Source organism: Oncorhynchus masou, chromosome 32, assembly GCF_036934945.1.
Source record: "Oncorhynchus masou masou isolate Uvic2021 chromosome 32, UVic_Omas_1.1, whole genome shotgun sequence".
In the NCBI taxonomy this organism is placed as follows: domain Eukaryota; kingdom Metazoa; phylum Chordata; class Actinopteri; order Salmoniformes; family Salmonidae; genus Oncorhynchus; species Oncorhynchus masou.
In genome coordinates, this window is record NC_088243.1 from 66,077,321 (window position 1) to 66,102,151 (window position 24,831).

At 42.7% G+C, this 24,831-nt stretch overlaps 1 protein-coding gene across 1 annotated transcript in view; it reads right to left on the bottom strand.

The window, feature by feature from the left end:
- The window catches only part of LOC135527077 (leucine-rich repeat and immunoglobulin-like domain-containing nogo receptor-interacting protein 2), a 349,079-nt gene that overhangs the window by 115,064 nt on the left and 209,184 nt on the right, over positions 1-24,831 (bottom strand). Inside the window, exon 4 of the mRNA XM_064955727.1 lies at positions 16,664-16,736. Within this exon, the coding sequence (XP_064811799.1) occupies positions 16,664-16,666 (3 nt within the window). The 5' untranslated portion in view covers positions 16,667-16,736. The remainder of the gene's footprint in view (positions 1-16,663; positions 16,737-24,831) is intronic.

Here is a 24,831-nt window from a genome sequence, read left to right on the forward strand (position 1 = left end):
ACAAAGCCTCCTTCACTCACTCCGCCAAACTTACCCTAGTAAAACTGACTATCCTACCAATCCTCGACTTCGGTGATGTCATCTACAAAATAGCTTCCAACAGTCTACTCAGCAAACTGGATGCAGTTTATCACAGTGCCATCCGTTTTGTTACTAAAGCACCTTAAACCACCCACCACTGCGACCTGTATGCTCTAGTTGGCTGGCCCTCGCTACATATTCGTTGCCAGACCCACTGGCTCCAGGTCATCTACAAGTCCATGCTAGGTAAAGCTCCACCTTATCTCAGTTCACTGGTCACAATGGCAACACCCACCCGTAGCATGCGCTCCAGCAGGTGTATCTCACTGATCATCCCTAAAGCCAACACCTCATTTGGCCGCCTTTTGTTCCAGTTCTCTGCTGCCTGTGACTGGAACGAAATGCAAAAATCGCTGAAGTTGGAGACTTTTATCTCCCTCACCAACTTCAAACATCTGCTATCTGAGCAGCTAACCGATCTCTGCAGCTGTACATAGTCTATTTGCACACCAATATCTCTACCTGTACATGACCATCTGATCATTTATCACTCCAGTGTTAATCTGCAAAAATGTAATTATTCGCCTACCTCCTCATGCCTTTTGCACACAATGTATATATTTTTAGATTTTTTGATTTTCTACTGTGTTATTGACTTGTTAATTGTTTACTCCATGTGTAACTCTGTGTTGTTGTCTGTTCACACAGCTATGCTATATTATCTTGGCCAGGTCGCAGTTGCAAATGAGAACTTGTTCTCAACTAGCCTACCTGGTTAAATAAAGGTGAAAAAAAGGTTTGTAGGCCTGCTTGCTCGCACACACTTTTTCAGTTCTGCCCACAAATGTTCTATTGGTTTAAGGTCAGGGCTTTGTGATGGCCACTCAAATACCTTAACTTTGTTGTCCTTAAGCCATTTTGCCACAAGAAGTATGTTTGGGGTCATTGTCCATTTGGAAGACCCATTTGCGACCAAGCTTTAACTTCCTGACTGATGTCTTGAGATGTTGCTTCAATATATCCACATCATTTTCCTGCCTCTTGATGCCATCAATTTTGTGAAGTGCACCAGTCCCTCCTGCAGCAAAGCACCCCCATAACATGATGCTGCCACCCCCACAACATGATGCTGCCACCCCCATGCTTCACGGTTGGGATGGTGTTCTTCATCTTACAAGCTTGCGAGCATATGTAAACTTCTGACTTTAACTGTATATACTGTTTTCTATTCTACTGTATTTCAGTCTATGCCACTCCAATATTGCTCATCCTAATATTTGTATATTTCTTAATTCCATTATTTTACTTTTAGGTTGTGTGTATTTTGTGTATTGTTAGATCGTATTGCACTGTTGGAGATAGAAACACAAGCATTTCACTACACTCGCAATAACACCTGCTAAACATGTGTATGTGACAAATAAAATTTGATTTGATTTTAGAACATAGGTTGGTGGAAGAATGGTTGATGGAAAGATGTATTATAGAGACACATTATTTTCCCTTGCTACACTATATGAACAAAAGTATGTGGACACCTGCTCGTCAATCCAAAATTATGTGCATTAATATAGTTGGTCCCCCCTTTGCTGCTATAACAGCCTCCACTCTTCTGGGAAGGCTTTCCACTAGATGTTGGAACATTGCTGCGGGGAGTTACTTCCATTCAGGCACAACAGCATTAGTGAGTTCGGGCACTGATGTTACACGATCTCGACAAACCATTTATGTATGGACCTTGCTTTGCGCACGGGGGCATTCTTCCCCAAACTGTTGCCACAAAGTTGGAAGCACAGAATCATCTAGAATGTCATTGGATGCTGTTGCGCTAAGATTTCCCTTCACTGGAACTAAGGGGTCAGCCCGAACCATGAAAAAATGCCCCAGACCATTATACCTCCTCAACTAAACTTTACAGTAGGCACTATGAATTCGGGAAGGAAGTGTTCTCTTGGCATCCTCCAAACCCAGTTTCATCCGTTGGACTGCCAGTTGGTGAAGCGTGATTCATCACTCCTGAGAATGACTTTCCACTGAGTCCAATGGCAGCGAGCTTTACACCACTCCAGCTAACGCTTGGCTTTGCACATGGTGATCTTAGGCTTGTCTGCAGCTGCTCGGTCATAGAAACCCATTTCATGATGCTCCCGACAAACAGTTATTGTGCTAAAGCTGCTTCCAGAGGCAGCTTGGTCTTGGCAGTGAGTGTTGCAACTGAGGTCAGACAATTTCTACGCCCCACACACTTCAGCACTCTGCGGTCACGTTCTGTGAGCATGTGTGGCCTACCACTTCGCAGCTGAGCTGTCACTTACCGTTGACCAGTGCATTTCTAGCAAGGTATAAATTTGACAAACTGACTTGTGGCCACGTTGAAAGTCACTGAGCAGTTAAGTGTGGTCATTCTACTGCCAATGTTTGTCTATGGAGATTGTATCTTTGACTCTGAATTGTTTAAAAGGGGCGTGTTTATCTGCCAGAGAAATCAATATGTAGGAGAAATGTTATATAGCCAACTCCGTGTCAGGAATACAGGAGATAGTGACTTAACATGTCATTTAAAAACCCTTGAGGAGAAAATGACTCTTAATTAAACACGGATTGGTATTTTGCTGTTTTGTATCTGTAATGCATACTGTGGTACAATGATCACTGAGATCATATGCAAATACTCCAATAGACAAATATTTATGGCGGTTATTAGTAAGAATTAAATCAATCAATGTGTACATCACAGGATTTTTTAAATTTAGCCATGTTGTAAGGGTTTTCCTCTGGTGAAAGAGAAGCGGACCAAAATGCAGCGTGGTGGTTATTCATGTTCTTTAATTAAGGGAACTAGACATGAAATAACTAACAAAATAATAAATTAACAAAAACCTAAACAGTCCTGTCTGGTGTAGACACAGACAGGAACAATCACCCACAAACACACAGTGAAACCCAGGCTACCTAAATATGGTTCCCAATCAGAGACAATGACTAACACCTGCCTCTGATTGAGAACCATATCAGGCCAGACATAGAAATAGACAAACAAGACATCCAACATAGAATGCCCACTCAGATCACACCCTGACCAACCAAAACATAGAAACATACAAAGAAAACTATGGTCAGGGTGTGACACATGTGGGTTTTGAGAGTCAATTGATTCAAATTAAAATCAATGCATAAACTCTTAAATTGATCTGAGGCCGGGGATTGCCAATCCAGATTCAATTCCCATAAAATGACCAACTCAGATGACAAAAAAAGGTGTTACAGTAACACCAATACCATCGGTCATGGCAGCAGGGGGGAGGATAAATCCCAGCAACAAAAAATGGATAATCTGATTTATGGACACATCTACAACCAGGAGCTGAAATTTCTTGGGAGCAGAAATATGTAAAGATTGGGATGCCATGAAATTAGATGTTACATTCAGAACCAGTCAAAATTTTGGCTACACCTACTCATTCAAGGGTTTTTATTTATTTTTAGTATGTTCTACACATTGTAATTTATGTTTTATTTTATTTATTTAACTAGGCAAATCAGTTAATAACAATTTTCAATTTAAAATGACGGCCTACCAAAAGGCAAAAGGCCTCCTGCGTGGACAGGGGCTGGGATAATGGATTTTTATTAAATAAAATATAGGACAAAACACACATCACTACAAGAGAGACAGCACATCACTACATAAAGAGAGACCTAAGACAACAACATAGCATGGCAGCAACACAACAACACAACATGACACAGCAACTCAACAACATTGTAGAATAAGTGAAGACATCATAAAGATTAAATAACACATATGAAATCATGTACAGTAGTAACCAAAAAAGTTTTAACAAATCAAAAGATATTCTACAATGTAGAAAATAGTAAAAAATAAAGAAAAACCATTGAATGAGTAGGTGTGTCCAAACTTTTGACTGGTACTGTATATAGCCACTCCTCCCCCTTTCTATCATCTGTCACATCTAAACACATTATAATAATTTACTTCAGTGTCTTTATCAGCGACAGAACCATTTAATGTTTCAGAGAGAACCAGAATGTCAGGACATGAGTCCTGTACCCAAGTGTGTCCATTTTTGAAATCATTCAGTACTTTGCACCTTTAGCTGCATGAGCCCAAGCCCCGTACGAGACTTAAAGTCACAGGGGGTATTCTGCCTATTTCCTTAAGAGCTAACAGGCACAGGGTCATCTGCAGCTATGTGTTGAGTGAGCTGATACTAAGCCAAGGTCCCTGGCCAATCACGTGAGAGCAGAGTACACTGAGCATTTTGGGGACACATTATAGGGGCACATTGTAGGACCATAGAAGATATATTATATTGGCATTCAAATCTTGTTCACGGCTGAACATTTGCCACAAATGCATCCCCATTGCATTCCAACACTAAGGAGAAACTGAAACATGCCCAAACATTTCTACATTTTCTGGTGGGAAAGTATTGCAGCACTCTTTGTATTATCCCCATGTGTCAGTGGCAAGCTGTGTAATCCCTCTTGATACATTGATGTTTTCTAATTAACAGCTCTGTCACGTTCTAGCTGCGTCGCCGGGATGGAGTGTGGCAGGAGAGGATGTCACCTGGGTACCAGGGATGTTTTGAAATGCAACGGGGCCTTTCTATTATACAGCCATCCAGCTGTAAGAGGGGCTGGGTGGTTGGGAGGAGGGAGGGAGGGAGCAGGTATGGTGAGGCATAGAGTGGACAAACCAACCTACTTTGTGTTGTAGTCAAGCTGATTCCTGTGGGCCACCCCCATCCGCCCACCTCTCCTCCAGATCAATATAAAGAGTGAGCCCAAGTCGAGTCACAAGAATGTCAGTCAAAACTTGTTATCGGCCCTCGTGGAAGTGTGAGTTCATTAGTGTCTTAAAATCACATTCTGTAAGAGTGGGCCACCATCAATAACGTAAACGGTGGTGCGAATGTATGGAATATGCAACAGATTGACTATTGGAGAGGATGAGGGCATTATTGCCTCAAGATTAAATTTGATCATGTAATATGTGGAAAGAAATGTATCTTCAATGGCCAGACAGGAAAAGGAGTAACCTTGCTAAGGAAAATATTGATTTGATACTTAAGTCTGCCCATTGCTGGAGGGAATACATACATACACACAGACATACGTAGGTCAACTAATAATGTAAGTATGTTCAGAGCTCATCACAGAGCTCATCATCCAGAACACTACTACTACTAGGACTACTTCTACTAGGACTACTTCTAACACTACAACAAAAACAAACAATCCAACACCTACTACTACTACTACTGCTACTATCACCACCACTACTACTACTATCACTACTACTACTACTACTACTATCACATACTACTACTACTATTACCACCACTACTACTGCTGCTTTTACTGCTATTACTACTACTACTACTAAACAACAACGACCACTACTACTAACAGGCCTGCTACTACTACTACTACTGCTGCTGCTTTTACTGTTACTACTACTGCTATCACTACTAAAAGTACTACTACTACGTCTACTACAACTGCTGCTACTACTACTACTACTGCTATTGCTGCTGCTACTACTACGATTTACAGTATATTGCTCCACATCAAAGATAATGTTACCTTTCCTTGTGGTATTGAAAGAAAACAAGGTGAATGCAAATCTCGTTGCCATGATGTTTTGAGCACAGTTGAAATACATTCAGGAGTGCAGTATTGAGCGAGAAAGGATTGTTATTCAAAAACAATCAATAATGCACTTAATTTACAGTTGGATGTTGCCAACGTGCAGGTTGGAATTCAGTCAATGGTTTTGCAAATGAATACATGTATTGATTCTCATATGTAATGACGTTTCTTTGTTTTTGAGCCAATGGTGCATACTGATGGGTCCTCTAGGTTTGTTTAGGACAATTCTCAATGATTCACAGCACAGTGTCTACAGGTTGAACAGAGTGCCCATCAGACACCAAACTGTGTCCCATATGGCACCCTATTCCCTATACAGTGCACTCCTTATGACCAGAGCCCTAGAGGATAGGGAGCAATTAATGGCATTTATATTGATTAAGGAAATCTGGGGAGTTGGTGAGGCAGTTTAGTTTAATGCATCGTTTAATATTAAACTGCAACTGGATGTTTTGCTTGTAGCTTAAATAGACAAAGTTTGCATCAATAAAATCTGTGGAGGGACACGGCGCCAGAACACCACTTCTATTACTACTGCTACTACTACTGCTACTGATAATACTACTACAAGGACTACTTCTACTACTACTACTACCACCACCACCACCACTAGATACATTACTCCTACTACGGCCAGTATTACTACTACTACCACTACTACTAGGCACATTACCACTACTACTACTACTGCTACTACTACTAGGCATATTACTACTACAACTTCTACTACTACTACTGCTATTACTACAACTGCTACTACTACTACTGCTGCAACTACTACCACCGCTGCTGCTGCTACTATCACCACTGCTGCCGCTACTATCACCACTGCTGCTGCTACTATCACCACTGCTGCTGCTACTATCACCACTGCTGCTGCTACTCTCACCGCTGCTGCTGCTACTACCACCGCTGCTGCTACTATCAACACTGCTGCTATCACCACTGCTCTTGCTACTATCACCACTGCTGCTATCACCACTGCTCCTGCTACTATCACCACTGCTCCTGCTACTATCACCGCTGCTGCTGCTACTATCACCACTGCTGCTGCTACTATCACCACTGCTGCTGCTACTATCACTGCTGCTGCTGTTACTATCACTGCTGCTGCTACTATCACCACTGCTGCTGCTACTATCACCACTGCGGCTATCACCGCTGCTGCTGCTACTATCACCGCTGCTGCTACTATCACCACTGCTGCTGCTACTATCACCGCTGCTGCTGCTACTATCACCGCTGCTGCTGCTACTATCACCACTGCTGCTGCTACTATCACCGCTGATGCTGCTACTATCACCGCTGCTGCTACTATCACCACTGCTTCTACTATCACCACTGCTGCTATCACCGCTGCTGCTGCAACTAACACCACTGCTGCTTCTACTATCACTGCTGCTGCTGCTACTATCACCACTGCTGCTGCTACTATCACCACTGCTGCTGCTGCTACTACTACTACCGCTACTGCTGCTACTATCACCGCTGCTGCTGCTACTATCACCGCTGCTGCTGCTACTATCACCACTGCTGCTGCTACTATCACCGCTGATGCTGCTACTATCACCGCTGCTGCTACTATCACCACTGCTTCTACTATCACCACTGCTGCTTCTACTATCACTGCTGCTGCTGCTACTATCACCACTGCTGCCGCTACTATCACCACTGCTGCTGCTACTATCACCACTGCTGCTGCTACTATCACCACTGCTGCTGCTACTCTCACCGCTGCTGCTGCTACTACCACCGCTGCTGCTACTATCAACACTGCTGCTATCACCACTGCTCTTGCTACTATCACCACTGCTGCTATCACCACTGCTCCTGCTACTATCACCACTGCTCCTGCTACTATCACCGCTGCTGCTGCTACTATCACCACTGCTGCTGCTACTATCACCACTGCTGCTGCTACTATCACTGCTGCTGCTGTTACTATCACTGCTGCTGCTACTATCACCACTGCTGCTGCTACTATCACCACTGCGGCTATCACCGCTGCTGCTGCTACTATCACCGCTGCTGCTACTATCACCACTGCTGCTGCTACTATCACCGCTGCTGCTGCTACTATCACCGCTGCTGCTGCTACTATCACCACTGCTGCTGCTACTATCACCGCTGCTGCTGCTACTATCACCACTGCTGCTACTATCACCACTGCTGCTACTATCACCGCTGCTGCTGCTACTATCACCGCTGTTGCTGCTACTATCACCACTGCTGCTGCTACTATCACCGCTGATGCTGCTACTATCACCGCTGCTGCTACTATCACCACTGCTTCTACTATCACCACTGCTGCTATCACCGCTGCTGCTGCAACTAACACCACTGCTGCTTCTACTATCACTGCTGCTGCTGCTACTATCACCACTGCTGCTGCTACTATCACCACTGCTGCTGCTGCTACTACTACTACCGCTACTGCTGCTACTATCACCGCTGCTGCTGCTACTATCACCGCTGCTGCTGCTACTATCACCGCTGCTGCTACTATCACCGCTGCTGCTGCTACTATCACCACTGCTGCTGCTACTATCACCGCTGCTGCTGCTACTATCACCGCTGCTGCTGCTACTATCACCACTGCTGCTGCTACTATCACCGCTGCTGCTGCTACTATCACCACTGCTGCTATCACCACTGCTGCTGCTACTATCACCGCTGCTGCTGCTACTATCACCGCTGCTGCTACTATCACCGCTGCTGCTGCTACTATCACCGCTGCTGCTACTATCACCACTGCTGCTATCACCACTGCTGCTGCTACTATCACCGCTGCTGCTGCTGCTACTATCACCGCTGCTGCTGCAACTAACACCACTGCTGCTTCTACTATCACTGCTGCTGCTGCTACTATCACCACTGCTGCTGCTACTATCACCACTGCTGCTATCAACACTGCTGCTGCTACTATCACCGCTGCTGCTACTATCACCACTGCTGCTACTATCACCACTGCTGCTATCACCACTGCTGCTGCTACTATCACCGCTGCTGCTGCTACTATCACCACTGCTGCTGCTACTATCACCGCTGCTGCTGCTACTATCACCGCTGCTGCTGCTACTATCACCACTGCTGCTGCTACTATCACCGCTGCTGCTGCTACTATCACCGCTGCTGCTGCTACTATCACCGCTGCTGCTACTATCACCACTGCTGCTACTATCACCACTGCTGCTATCACCACTGCTGCTGCTACTATCACCGCTGCTGCTGCTACTATCACCGCTGCTGCTACTATCACCACTGCTGCTACTATCACCACTGCTGCTATCACCACCGCTGCTGCTACTATCACCGCTGCTGCTGCTACTATCACCACTGCTGCTGCTACTATCACCGCTGCTGCTGCTACTATCACCGCTGCTGCTGCTACTATCACCACTGCTGCTGCTACTATCACCGCTGCTGCTGCTACTATCACCACTGCTGCTATCACCACTGCTGCTGCTACTATCACCGCTGCTGCTGCTACTATCACCACTGCTGCTGCTACTATCACTGCTGCTGCTGCTACTATCACCGCTGCTGCTACTATCACCACTGCTGCTACTATCACCACTGCTGCTATCACCACTGCTGCTGCTACTATCACCGCTGCTGCTGCAGCTTCTATCACCGCTGCTGCTGCAACTAACACCACTGCTGCTTCTACTATCACTGCTGCTGCTGCTACTATCACCACTGCTGCTGCTACTATCACCACTGCTGCTGCTGCTACTACTACCACCGCTACTGCTGCTACTATCACCACTGCTGCTGCTATTATCACCGCTGCTGCTGCTACTATCACCGCTGCTGCTACTATCACCACTGCTGCTACTATCACCACTGCTGCTATCACCACTGCTGCTGCTACTATCACCGCTGCTGCTGCTACTATCACCGCTGCTGCTGCAACTAACACCACTGCTGCTTCTACTATCACTGCTGCTGCTTCTACTATCACTGCTGCTGCTGCTACTATCACCACTGCTGCTGCTACTATCACCACTGCTGCTGCTGCTACTACTACCACCGCTACTGCTGCTACTATCTCCGCTGCTGCTGCTAATATCACCGCTGCTGCTGCTACTATCACCGCTGCTGCTACTATCACCACTGCTGCTACTATCACCACTGCTGCTATCACCACTGCTGCTGCTACTATCACCGCTGCTGCTGCTAAAATCACCACTGCTGCTGCTACTATCACCGCTGCTGCTGCAACTAACACCACTGCTGCTTCTACTATCACTGCTGCTGCTGCTACTATCACCACTGCTGCTGCTACTATCACCACTGCTGCTGCTACTCTCACCACTGCTGCTGCTACTACCACCGCTGCTGCTACTATCACCACTGCTGCTATCACCACTGCTCCTGCTACTATCACCACTGCTGCTATCACCACTGCTCCTGCTACTATCACCACTGCTGCTTTCACCACTGCTCCTGCTACTATCACCGCTGCTGCTGCTACTATCACCACTGCTGCTGCTACTATCACCACTGCTGCTGCTACTATCACTGCTGCTGCTGTTACTATAACCGCTGCTGCTGCTACTATCACCACTGCTGCTACTATCACCACTGCTGCTGCTATCACCGCTGCTGCTGCTACTATCACCGCTGCTGCTGCTACTATCACCACTGCTGCTGCTACTATCACTGCTGCTGCTGCTACTATCACCACTGCTGCTGCTACTATCACCGCTGCTGCTGCTACTATCACCGCTGCTGCTACTATCACCACTGCTGCTACTATCACCACTGCTGCTATCACCACTGCTGCTGCTACTATCACCGCTGCTGCTGCTACTATCACCGCTGCTGCTGCAACTAACACCACTGCTGCTTCTACTATCACTGCTGCTGCTGCTACTATCACCACTGCTGCTGCTACCATCACCGCTGCTGCTACCATCACCGCTGCTGCTGCTACTATCACCACTGCTGCTGCTACTATCACCACTGCTGCTGCTACTATAACCGCTGCTACTATAACCGCTGCTGCTGCTACTATCACCACTGCTGCTGCTACTATCACCACGCTGCTGCTACTATCACCACTGCTGCTGCTACTATCACCGCTGATGCTGCTACCACTACCACCACTAATACTATTACTGCTACTACTGCTACTGCTACTACTGCTACTACTACTACTAATTACAGTATACTGCTCCACATCAAAGATAATGTTACCTTCCCTTGTGGTATTAAAAAAACATCTAGTTAAATTCAATTCTCATTGCCAAGATGTTGAGCACGCTATCCCTTGCTGTAAACTAGTCATATGTTGTTGATGTACAACTCAACTGCACAGTTGAAATACATTCAGGAGTGCAGTATTGAGCGAGAAATGATTGTTATTCAAAAACAATCAATAATGCACTTAATTAACAGTTGGCAGTTGCCAACATGCAGGTTGTAATTCAGTCAATGGTTTTGCAAATGAATACAGGTATTGATTCTCATATGTAATGACGTTTCTTTGTTTTTGAGCCAATGGTGCATACTGATGGATCCTCTAGGTTTGTTCAGGACAATTCTCAATGATTCAATCCCCTGAAACCACAGTGCAGTGTCTGTAGGTTGAACAGAGTGCCCATCAGACACCAATCTGTGTCCCAAATGGCACCCTATTCCCTATATAGTGCACTCCTTGTGACCAGAGCCCTAGAGGATAGGGAGCCATTAATGACATTTATATTGATTAAGGAAATCTGGGGAGTTGGTGAGGCAGTTTATTTTAATGCATCGTTTAATATTAAACTGCAACTGGATGTTTTGCTTGTAGCTTAAATAGACACAACGTTTGCATCAATAAAATCTGTGGAGGGACACTGCATTTTAATTGAGATCAAAAAGTGTACGCCACGCTCGGCTGAGTCTTCCTGTGAGAATGGAGAGATGAACATTTAAGAGTAATACTGTGGGATGACATCTGTCTGGAGTCTCGTTCCCTTCACACAACATCACCTTCGCTTGTCTTTCAATCAAGGCCTATCATCTCTATCATTCATGTTGAGGGGCTGGGATAAAAGTCTGTCAGAGTTCTGACTTGTTAATTAAAAACTCTTGAGTGTTATGGATTAACAGCGTTGGGTATCCTACTCCCCCAAACATGATCATATGAACAAACATGCAGCGGTGGAACACGCCTTGGATGAGAGTTGATGCTGTGTGCAGAAATGACAGAAGGGGCATTGATTAATGGAGTATCAGCGATCGGGGCTTGCATGCCTTGTTAGAAACGAGATAATATTATAAACACATGCAATTCCCACCAGAAATCATCTCAGCCAAAGGTGATGAAATATCCTGTGTAACATCCCAAAAATCACTTTATGTTGAAAGTATACAGTTGATCAAGTTATTACTATAGAACTACTTTTCATTTATGTATTTAACCTTAATTTAACTAGGCAAGTCAGTTAGGAACACATTCTTATTTACAATGACGGCCTACCAAAAGGCAAAAGGCCTCTTGTGGGGACAGGGGCTGGGATAAAAAAAAGATTTGGAACAAAACACACATCACAACAAGAGAGACACCACAACACTACATAAAGCGAGACTAAAAACAACATAGCATGGCAGCAACACATGACAACACAGCATGGTAGCAACACAACGTGGCAGCAGGACAACACATGGTATAGACATCGGGTACAGACGACAGCACAAAGGGCAAGAAGGTAGAGACAACGATACATCATGTGAAGCAGCCACAACTGTCAGTAAGAGTGTCCATGATTGAGTCTTTGAATGAAGAGATGGAGATCAAACTGTGCACTTTGAGTGTTTTTGGCAGCTCGTTCCAGTTGCTAGCTGCAGCGAACTGAAAAGAGGAGCGACCCAGCAATGCGTGTCTGTTTTGGGGACCTTTAAACGGAATGTGACTGGTAGAACGGGTGTTGAATGTGGAGGATGAGGGCTGAGGTGGACATCTCAGATAGGGTGGAGTGAGGACTAAGAGGGTTTTATAAATAAGCATCAACCAGTGGGTCTTGCGAAAGGTATACAGAGATGGCCAGTTTACAGAGGAGTATATGTGTCCTATAAGAGAAATGGTGGCAAATCTATTCGTCGAATGGTAAAAAATATCTCGCTGCTCAAGAACACCTTTTCCTGATGATCTATAAATGAATTCTCCATAATCGGTCATGGGTGGGACAGTCATCTGAATCAGGGTTAGTTTGAAAGCTGGGGTGAAAGAGTTGCAATGACGATAGAGGAAAGCAAGGAAAGCAAGTGTAGATTTAACCTTAAATTGCAGCTTTGATATGTGCTGAGAGATGGACAGTGTAGTGTCTAGCCATACTCCCAAGTACTTGTATGAGGTGATTACCTCAAGCTCTAAACCCTCAGAGGTAGTAATCATACCGGTGGGGCGAAGGGCATTCTTCTTACCAAACCACTTTATTTTCGATGTGTTCAGAACAAGGTTAAGGGCAGCGAAAGCTTGTTGGAAACTAAGAAAACTTTGTTGTAGAGCGTTTAACACATAATCCGGGGAGGTGCCAGCTGAGTATAAGACTGTATCGTCTGCATATAAATGGATGAGAGCGCTTCTTACTGCCTGAGCTACGTTGTTGATGTAAATTGAGAAGAGTATGGGGCCTAGGATCGAGCCTTGGGGTACAACCTTGGAGACAGGCAGTGGCTGAGACAGCAGATGTTCTGACTTTCAATACTGCACTCTTTGAGAGAGGTAGTTAGAAAACCAGGCCAAAGACCCCTCAGAGACCAATACTCCTTAGCCGGAATGGAATGGTCTGTCGTGTGAAAATCTTTCGCAAAGTTAATAGAAATAGCAGCATAACATTGCTTAGAATCAAGGGCAATGGTGACATTGTAAGGTTGCAGTGGCACATCCATAACGTGAGCGGAAAACCAGATTGCATACCAGAGAGAATACCATAGACATCAAGAAAGCCAGTCAGTTGATTATTGACAAGTGTTTCCAACACTTTTGATAAACAGGGCAAAAAAGGAATTGGCCTAGGATTAGCTTGATCTCCCCCTTTAAATAAAGGACGCACCTTGATGGCCTTCCAAGCCATGGGAGCAGAGACAGGTTAAAAAGGTCAGAGATAGGCTTGGCGATGATAAGGGCTGCAACCTTAAAGAAGAAGGGGTCTAAACCATCTGACCCAGATGTTTTTGGGGGATCAAGTTTAAGGAGCTCTCAGACTCAGTGACAGCCTGCAGGAAGAAACTTTGTAGCAGGGCAGGGGAAAAGGTGGGAGGAGCACTACCATGTTGTTAAATAGTAACTTATACTTGACATAGGACAATTCAAATTTAACTGCACACACTGTTGCATATTGACCTTCAATAGCCTTTTAAATTGGAATATTCATAATTCACACTTGAAATGTGATGATGTTTGTCATTTTCACGACTTCCGCCGAAGTCGGCCCTTTAACTTGTTCGGGTGGTGTTCGGCGGTCGATGTCACCGGCTTTCTAGTCACTACCGATCCATTTTTGTGTTTCGTTTTGCTTTGTCTGATTACATACCTGTGTCCTGCGCCTGACTCCGCTTTCACTCTGCACCCAATCGCTGACATCATTATATTATTAATACCAATAAAATGGCACAATGCATGATGGGAGACGTGAATCACATTGTATGTAAACCAATTAAATACTGGAAAGTAAAATGCAAAACAAACAAAGGAAAAAACCTTAGGGGAGGCAAAAATGTGTCACTTTTGGGAACAAACACAAATATATATTTTATATTCAGGGAGACTCAGTTCCGTTTGAAAATTCCTTCAGTCTGCTTTGAATGGCATTCAAATATCACAAGTAGCAGTTAGGCGACTAACATTAGATTGCCCATAAGCCTCAGAACCACCTATGTTTGTTATTTTAATCCCTTCTTGTGACCAGTTAGAGCCTTTAATGGGGTCAAATGACTGTTCCCCAATCACAATATGTTTCAGCAATCAAATGAGATGTATCAGAGAAATAGGAATCCCTGATCATCTCGGTGGGTTGTATCATGGGAATATGTGGAACACACAGTATATTACCAATAAAGAGTATTAGGTGATATGTCACTGCCCCATCTTGTAATATGTTATACCGTTATAATGTAGATCTAATGCAGCCCGTAAATTCCTCTTGTTTTCTCTACAGCTCACCCTCAATTTAATGCATGACTCCCTGCTCTTTCCAATTCAGGTGCGTTAGCCGTATATTCAATCAAGCATTCACCTCTATAATTGTTCCCCTCACAATAGGACCACAGTTGAGTAAAAACACCCAGAGGGCCATCAATTACCTGCTAATGGCTTGTATGTTTCAATACAACCACTTAACACCTTTCCCTTCTCCAAACTCAAAATGGCTACCGTAGGCCATGATTAACCAATGACAACAAAAGTTTGTACACACCCACTCATTCAAGGGTTTTTCATTATTTGTACTACTTTGTAGTATTTTCTAGTAGCCAAAAAAGTGTTAATCAAAATAAAATATATTTTAGATTCTTCAAAATAGCCACACTTTGCCTTGATGACAGCATTTAACACTCTTGGCATTCTCTCAACCAGCTTCATGAAGAATGCTTTTCCAACACGTATATTGAGCACTTGCTGGCTGCTTTTCCTTCACTCTGCAGTCCAACTGATTTGGGCTGAGGTCAGGTGATTGTGGAGGCCAGGTCATCTGATGCAGCACTCCGTCATTCTCCTTCTTAGTCAAATAGCCCTTACACAGCCTGGAGGTGTGTTTTGGGTCATTGCCCTGTTGAAAAACAAATGATATTCCCACTAAGTGGAAACCAGGCGGGGGGAGTATCGCTCCAGAATGCTGTGGTAGCCCTGCTGCTTAAGTATGCTTTGAATTCTAAATAAATCACATACAGTGTCACCCGCAGAGCACCCCCACACCATCACACCCCCCCTTCCATGCGTCACAGTGGGAAACACACATGCAGAGATCATCCGTTCACCTGCTCTGCATCTTACAAAGACACAGCGGTTGGAACTAAAAATGTCAAATTCAGACCAAAGTACAGATTTCCACAAGTCTATTGTCCATTGTTCGTGTTTCTTGGCCCAAGCAAGTCTCTTCTTCTTATTGGTGTCCCTTAGTACTGGTTTCCTTGAAGCAATTCGACCATGAAGGCCTGATTCACGCAGTGTCATCTGAACAGTTGATGTTGAGAAGTGTCTGTTACTTGAACTCTGTGAAGCATTTATTTGGGATTAAATCTGAGGTGCAGTTCACTCTAATGAACTTATTCTCTGCAGCAGATGGAACTCTGGGTCTTCCTTTCCTGTGGCAGTCCTTATGAGAGCCAGTTTCATCATAGCGCCTGATGGTTTTTGCGACTGCACTTGAAGAAACTTTCAAAGTTCTTGAAATTTTCCGCATTGACTGACCATGTCTTAAAGTAATGATGCACTGTCGTTTCTCTTTGCTTATTTGAGTTGTTCTTGCCATAAGATGGACTTGGTCTTTTACCAAACAAGGCTATCTTCTGTATACCACCCCTACCTTGTCACAACACAACTGATTGGCTGAAGCTCATTAAGAAGGAAAACAAATCTACAAATTAACTTTTAACATGGCACACCGTTTAATTGAAATGCATTCCAGGTGACTACGTCAAGAAGCTGGTTGAGATAATGCCAAGAGTGTGTAAAGCTGTCATCAAGGCAAAGGGTGGCTACTTTGAAGTATCTCAAATTTAAAATATATTTGGATTTGTTTAACAATTTTTTGCTTACTACATTATTCTATGTGTTATTTCATAGTTTTGATGTCTTCACTATTATTCTACAATGTAGAACATTTTAAAAATAAAGGAAAACCCTTGAATGAATAGGTGTCCAAACGTTTGACTGGTGCTGTATATACAGTACATGGCTCTGATCACAACTGTAATCAAAGTCAAACAGTTGAGATAAAAACAGATTATCAGAGTGTAAATGCTTGGTACTTACCATTTTGAGAAGCAATCATCCTCTCAGCCATGGTCTGTTGTATTTCCCCCAGTTATTACTGTTTTTCAGGCTTCTATATGTGGTTGAGAGAGAGAGAGAAAGATTTGATTTATTAGGATCCCATCAGCCGACGCCAATGGCGACAGCTAGTCTTACTAGCATCCGACACATAACAAAAAAAATATACAGACAAAAGACTGTATAATACTGTACATTTCCTTGAATTTGTTCTGGAACTGGGGACTGTGAAAAGACCCATGGTGGTGCAAGTGGGTGTCAGTGCTTTGTGTAAACTGACTATGCAAACAATTTGGAATTTTCAACACATTAATGGTGACCCGTTTAACTCGGCGTATGTCGCAAGTCGCAATTTCACAGGAGAGCCATTTGAAGATTATTTATTTATTTTTCAGCAAAATACATTTTTTGGGGCAGAAATGCCTTCTGGAACATTTTATTTATTTATAAAAAAAAATTACCTTTATTTTACTAGGCAAGTCAGTTAAGAACAAATTCTTATTTATAATGACGGCCTAGGAACAGTGGGTTAACTGCCTGTTCAGGGGCAGAACGACAGATTTGTACCTTGTCAGCTCGTGTGAACTTTCATGTGCCTTAATAACAAACTTGTATGCTATCTGTAAATACAAAAAAATCAGTGGAATTAGAGTATGACAGCAAAATAGATTACATCTTCAAACTAATGTCAACTGTGGTATGGCATCCGTGACAGAGAGATATGTCTATCATGCATGATGATGTATATGGGTAAGATAGTCTAGCTTGCTAAATTTTCAGATGTTGAACGTTTGACAGAAATTGGTTTCATTTCAAGCTGAAGTGTACTGTTAGCTAACTAAGGTTAGCTGGCTGGCTCCCTTGCTATGTTACGTGTATGACGTTATTATTCGTATCCCAGAACCATTTGCTTTGCTAGTTAGATAGCTAACATTAAGCTCTAACATTGAACCTGGTTGGTTAGCTCCCAGCAGATTCATGCAGAGTAGTAATAACATGATTTGGCACTATGTTCATTGTTGTTGCTAATGTTAGCTGGCTGGCTCGTTAGCTAACGTTAGGTGATGTGTGTGATCTTACACATTGTTTACCTAGCTAGGTTCATTGTTTACCTAGGTAGCTAGCTACATGTCTTAAGCTAAAGTGTACTGTTAGCAAGCTAGCTAATGATAGCTGGCTTACTGCCTAGCTAAAGTTATGTGTATGACATTATTATTCATATCCCAGAGCCGTTTGCTTTGCTAGTTTGAGCCTAATGATAGCTAGCTAACATTGAACCTGGTTGGTTAATCTCCCAGCATATTAATGCAGTGTAGTAATGACGTGATTTGGCACTATGTTCATTGTTGTTTAACTAGCTAACGTTAGCTGGCTGGCTCGTTAGCAAAACTTTGACGTGTGTGATCTTACACTTTACCTAGCTAGGTTCATTGTTTTCCTAGCTAGCTAGCTACATGTAACCTCTTGAAGCCAGGGGGCACTATTTTTATGTTTGGAAAAATAACGTTCCCAAAGTAAACGGCTCGTTAGCAAAACTTTGACTTGTGTGATCTTACACTTTACCTAGCTAGGTTCATTGTTTTCCTAGCTAGCTAGCTACATGTCTTAACCTCTTGAAGCTAGGGGGCACTACTTTTATGTTTGGAAAAATAACGTTCCCAAAGTAAATGGCCTATTTCTCATGACCAGATGCTAGAATATGCAGATAGACAGATTAGGATAGAAAACACTCTAACGTTTCCAAAACTGTCAAAATATTGTCTCTGAGTATAACAGAACTGATATTGCAGGCGAAAGCCTAAGGATAATCCAATCAGGAAGTGCCTCTTATTTTGAAATCTCTGTGTTCCTATGCGTGCCTGTCCTTCATTTAAAGGGATATCAACCAGATTCATTTTTCTGTGGCTTCCCTAAGGTGTCAACAGTCTTTAGACATAGTTTCAGGCTTTTATTTTGAAAAATGAGCGTGAAGGATCACATTGAGTAAGTGGAGAGGTGGGGACTCTCAGAGTGAGTTAGTGCACAATTGAGTAAATCAGCCATTGTTCCTCCCGCTGTTATGGAAAAAGCTACACACTCGGTTGATATATTATCGGATATATATTTTAAAAACTACCTGAGGAATGATTATATAAAAAGTTTGACATGTTTCTGTGGACATTATGAAGAATGAAGACTATTTGTAATTTCTGTCTGCGTTGTCGTGACCGCTCTTTCCTGTGGATTTCTGAACATAACGTAACAAACCAACGTCGGTATTTTGGGTATAAAAATAATCTTTATGGAACAAAAGGAACATTTGCTGTGTAACTGGGAGTCTCGTGAGTGAAAACATCCGAAGGTCATCAAAGGTAAACGGTTAATTTGATTGCTTTTCTGATTTTCGTGACCAAGCTTCCTGATGCTAAGTGTACATAATGCTATGCTAGGCTATCGATAAACTTACACAAACGCTTGGATTACTTTCGCTGTAAAGCATAATTTCAAAATCTGAGACGACAGGGTGATTAACAAAAGGATAAGCTGTGTTTCAAATATTGCACTTGTAATTTCATGAATATGAATATTTTCTAGTAATATTATTTGACTGTTGCGCTATGCTATTCAGCGGTTGCAGACGGAAATTATCCCGCTACAGGGATTGGTTGTCACGATCGTCGTAAGGAGCGGACCAAAATGCAGCGTGGTATGTGTTCATGATGATTTTTTAATTAAAGAAAGCACTGAACACTGAATACAAAATATACAAAACAATAAACGTATAACGACCGTGAAGCTATAATGAGAACTGTGCTGACACAAGCAACTAACATAGACAATCACCCACAACCCACAATGACAAAACAGGCTAACTAAATATGGCTCCCAATCAGAGACAATGACTAACACCTGCCTCTGATTGAGAACCATATCAGGCCAAACACAGAAATAGACAAACTAGACATCCAACATAGAATGCCCACTCAGATCACACCCTGACCAAACAAAACATAGAAACATACAAAGCAAACTATGGTCAGGGTGTGACATTGGTAGCATCAAGAAGTAAAGCTAAAGTGTACAATACCCATTGAATATGGCCGGTGTCAATAAACATTGGTAAAAAAGCATAAAGAATTTGTTGACAGCAGAGCTGGTTAGGCTGTTTTCATATTATCCAGAGGTAAACAAATCATCGGTCAGAGCGTCAAGTGTGCGCTCTAAATGCTCAGAGAGTGAAACGAGATGGTGGGGCTAAAGCTTAAGAGGGTGTGAACGATGCTGAATGGGTGTAGACCAAGAAGAGACATTTTCTCAGAAGTGAGTTTACAAGTTTATCAACTTTCAAAGCATAATTACTTTCTTACTGTTCCTCAAAAATAGAGTGTATGATATACCGGTTTGTAGCTCTGAGTCTCTACTTTTATCAAATTAAATAAACACTCTTTCAAATTTTGCTACATAAGACCAAATCCAGTTGGTGAGTCACAATGATGTTTCTTATAAAAACAAGAAGTGATCCAGTCAGTCTTTCCTCAACTCTTAGCCAAGAGAGACTGGCATGCATAGTATTAATATTAGCACTATGAAGATTACAATGAAGAGCAAGATGTGTGGCTCTGTTCTGGGCAAGCTCAACTAGGTCTTTCACTGCAGCACTTAACCATATGACTGGACAATAATCAAGATAAGATAATACTAGAGCCTGCAGAACTTTCTTTCTGGAGTGTGGTGTCAAAACAACAGAGGATCTCTTTACTACAGACAGACCTCTCCCTATCTTTACAACCATTGAATCTATATGTCTTGTCCATGACAGTTTACAATCTAAGGTAATACCAAGTAACTTAGTCTCCTCAACTTGTTCAACAGCCACACCATTCATTACCAGAGGTCTAACACTTAGGGAATGATTTGTAACAAATGCAGTGCTCTTAGTTTTAGAAATGTTTAGGCCCAGTTTATTACCACCATTCCAAAACAGACTGCAACCTTTTGATAAAGGTTTCAGTAATTTCATTAGCTGTGGTTGCTGATGCGTACATGCTTGAATCATCAGCATACATGGACGGACATACATGCGTTGTTTAATGCCGGTGGCAGCTCATTGGTAGAAATAGAAAAGAGTAGAGGACCTAGAGAGCTGCCCTGCAGTACACTACACTTTTCTTGTTTGACATTAGAGCAGCTTCCATTAAATAAAACCCTCTGAATTCTATTAGATCGATAGCTCTGAATACACAACATGGCAGAGGTTAAAAAGCCAAAACACATATGTTTCCTCAACAGCAGGTTATGGTCAATAATATCAAAGGCTGCACAGAAATCTAACAGTACAGCTCCCACAATCTTCTTATTATCAATTTATTTCAACCAATCATCAGCCATTTGTGTAAGTGGAGTACATGTTGAGAGCCCTTCTCTGTAAGCATGCTGAAAGTCTGTTGTTCGTTTGTTTTTCAGAGAAATAGCATTGTATTTGAGAGAGAGATATGCATAGAGAGAGAGAAAGAGAGAGATGCATAAAGATGCATAGAGAGAGAAATGCATATACAGTGGGGCAAAAAAGTATTTAGTCAGCCACCAATTGTGCAAGTTCTTCCACTTAAAAAGATGAGAGAGGCCTGTAATTTTCATCATAGGTACACTTCAACTATGACAGACAAAATGAGATTTTTTTTTTCTCCAGAAAATCACATTGTAGGAATTTTTATGAATTTATTTGCAAACTATGGTGGAAAATAAGTATTTGGTCACCTACAAACAAGCAAGATTTCTGACTCTCACAGACCTGTAACTTCTTCTTTAAGAGGCTCCTCTGTCCTCCACTCGTTACCTGTATTAATGGCACCTGTTTAAACTTGTTATCCGTATAAAAGACACCTGTCCACAACCTCAAACAGTCATACTCCAAACTCCACTATGGCCAAGACCAAAGAGCTGTCAAAGGACACCAGAAACAAAATTGTAGACCTGCACCAGGCTGGGAAGACTGAATCTGCAATAGGTAAGCAGCTTGGTTTGAAGAAATCAACTGTGGGAGCAATTATTAGGAAATGGAAGGCATACAAGACCACTGATAATCTCCCTCGATCTGGGGCTCCACGCAAGATCTGACCCCGTGGGTTCAAAATGATCACAAGAACAATGAGCAAAAATCCCAGAACCCACTGGGGAACCTAATGAATGACCTGCAGAGAGCTGGGACCAAAGTAACAAAGCCTACCATCAGCAAGGGCATTGAAGATGGCTGGGACTTTCAGCAAGACAATGATCCCAAACACACCGCCCGGGCAACGGAGGAGTGGCTTCGTAAGAAGCATTTCAAGGTCCTGGAGTGTCCTAGCCAGTCTCCAGATCTCAACCGCATAGAAAATCCTTGGAGGGAGTTGAAAGTCCATGTTGCCAAGCAACAGCCCCAAAACATCACTGTTCTAGATGAGATCTGCATGGAGGAATGGGCCAAAAAACCAGCAACAGTGTGTGAAAACCTTGTGAAGACTTACAGAAAATGTTTGACCTCTGTCATTGCCAACAAAGGGTATATAACAAAGTATTGAGATAAACTTTTGTTATTGACCAAATACTTATTTTCCACCATAATTTGCAAATAAATTCATTTAAAATTCCTACAATGTGATTTTCTGGATTTTTTTTCTCATTTTGTCTGTCATAGTTGAAGTGTACCTATGATGAAAATTACAGGCCTCTCTCATCTTTTTAAGTGGGAGAACTAGCACAATTGGTGGCTGACTAAATACTTTTTTGCTCCACTGTATATATTTATATATAAATAAATGGTGGGACCAACAGCAATAAAAATAGTAGTAGTGGACATGGACATGGGATTACCATTAACAAGAACTACAACAATATTAATGAGAACAACAATACATTAAAGCAATGGTAGTAGACCAGTGTCAACATGACTGAGAAGACACATGACGTGGTATGAAAGACAAAACAAAACGAGATGGGAAATATTATCGACATTACTTTGCACTTTTCACTGGCTGTCCCTCAGGTTGTGCCAGGAGGACACATATTTGGCTGCCAAAACTGCACATTTTGGCTTTTCACCGCACACTTGTTGTTTGTGGTCATGGATTTTATAATGTCGTATGTTTTACCCCCAACACAACTTTCCATCAATTTGTATAGCAGACCCTCATGCCAAATTGAGTCGAAGGCTTTTTTTAAATCAACAAAGCATGAGAAGACTTTGCCTTTGTTTTGGTTTGTTTGGTTGTCAATTAGGGTGTGCAGGGTGAATACATAGTCTGTTGTATGGTAATTTGGAAAAAGGCCAATTTGACATTTGCTCAGTACATTGTTTTCATTGAGGAAATGTATGAGTCTGCTGTTAATGATAATGCAGAGGATTTTCCCAAGGTTGCTGTTGACGCATATCCCACGGTAGTTATTGGGGTCAAATTTGTCTCCACTTTTGGATTGGGGTGATCAGTCCTTGGTTCCAAATATTGGGGTAGATGCCAGAGCTAAGGATGATGTTAAAAAGTTTTAGTATAGCCAATTGGAATTTGATGTCTGTATATTTGATCATTTCATTAAGGATACCATCAACACCACATGATTCTAAGATTTGTATTTGATCCTGTATATGTTTTTGCTCTTTATTCTTTGTTATAGAGCCAAAAAGATTGGAGAAGTGGTTTACCCATACATCTCCATTTAGGATAGATAATTCTTTGTGTTGTTGTTTTTTTAGTGTTTTCCAATTTTCCCAGAAGTGGTTAGAGTCTATGGATTCTTCAATTACATTGAGCTGATTTCTGACATGCTGTTCCTTCTTTTCCCGTAGTGTATTTTTGTAATGTATTAGTGATTCACCATAGTGATGGCGTAGACTCAGGTTTTCCAGGTCTCTATGTTTTTGGTTGGACAGGTTTTCAAATGTCTTTCTTAGATTTTTGCATTCTTCATCAAACCATTTGTCATTGTTGTTAATTTTCTTTGGTTTTCTATTTGAGATTTTTTAGATTTGATAGGGAAGCTGAGGTCAAATATACTGTTAAGATTTTCTACTGCCAAGTTCACACCTTCACTATTACAGTGGAACGTCTTACCCAGGAAAGTGTCTAAAAGGGATTGAATTTGTTGTTGCCTAATTGTATTTTGGTAGGTTTCCAAACTTCATTCCTTCCATCTATAGCATTTCTTTATGTTACTCATTTCCTTTGGCTTTGATGCCTCATCATTGAGTATTGCTCTGTTCAAGTAGCCTGTGATTTTGCTGTGGTCTGATAGGGGTGTCAGTGGGCTGACTGTGAACGCTCTGAGAGACTCTGGTTTGAGGTCAGTGATAAAGTAGTCTACAGTACTACTGCAAGAGATGAGCTATAGGTGTACCTACCATAGGAGTCCCCTCGAAGCCTACCATTGACTATGTACATACTCAGCGTGCGACAGAGTTGCAGGAGTTGTGACCCATTTGTGTTGGTTATGTTGTCATAGTTGTGCCTAGGGGGGCTTATGTGGGAGGGAATGCTGTCACCTGCAGGCAGGTGTTTGTCCCCCTGTGTGCTGAGGGTGTCAGGTTCTTGTCCGGTTCTGGCATTTAAGTCGCCACAGACTAGTCCCTGGGCCTGGAAATGATTGATTTCAGACATTAAAGTATGGGGATTCTAGTGGGGGGGGATATAGGTAGCACACAGGAGAACATTTTTCTCTGTTAAGATTATTTCCTTTTGAATTTCTAGCCAATTGTAAAATGTTCCTGTTTTGATTAATTTAATGGAGTGAGTTAGGTCTGCTCTATACCAAATTAGCATACCCCCTGAGTCCCTTCTCTGTTTCACACCTGGTAGTTTGGTGGATGGGACTACCAGCTCTCTGTAACCTAGAGGGCAACCAGTGGGTCCGTCTCCTCTATACCAGGTTTCTTGCAGGATGACAATGTCTGTATTACCGATTTCTTTGGTGAAGTCCAGGTTCCTGCTCTTTAGGCCAAAGGCAGATAACCTCAGGCCTTGGATATTCCAGGATGATATAGTGAAGGCTTTGTGTTCTCTCTCTCTCTATGTATCTCTTTCTCTCTCGATGCATCTCTCTATGCATCTCTCTCTATGCATCTCTCTCTCTATGCATCTCTCTCTCTGTCTCTCTCTCTCTCTCTCTCTCTCTCTCTCTCTCTCTCTATGCATCTCTCT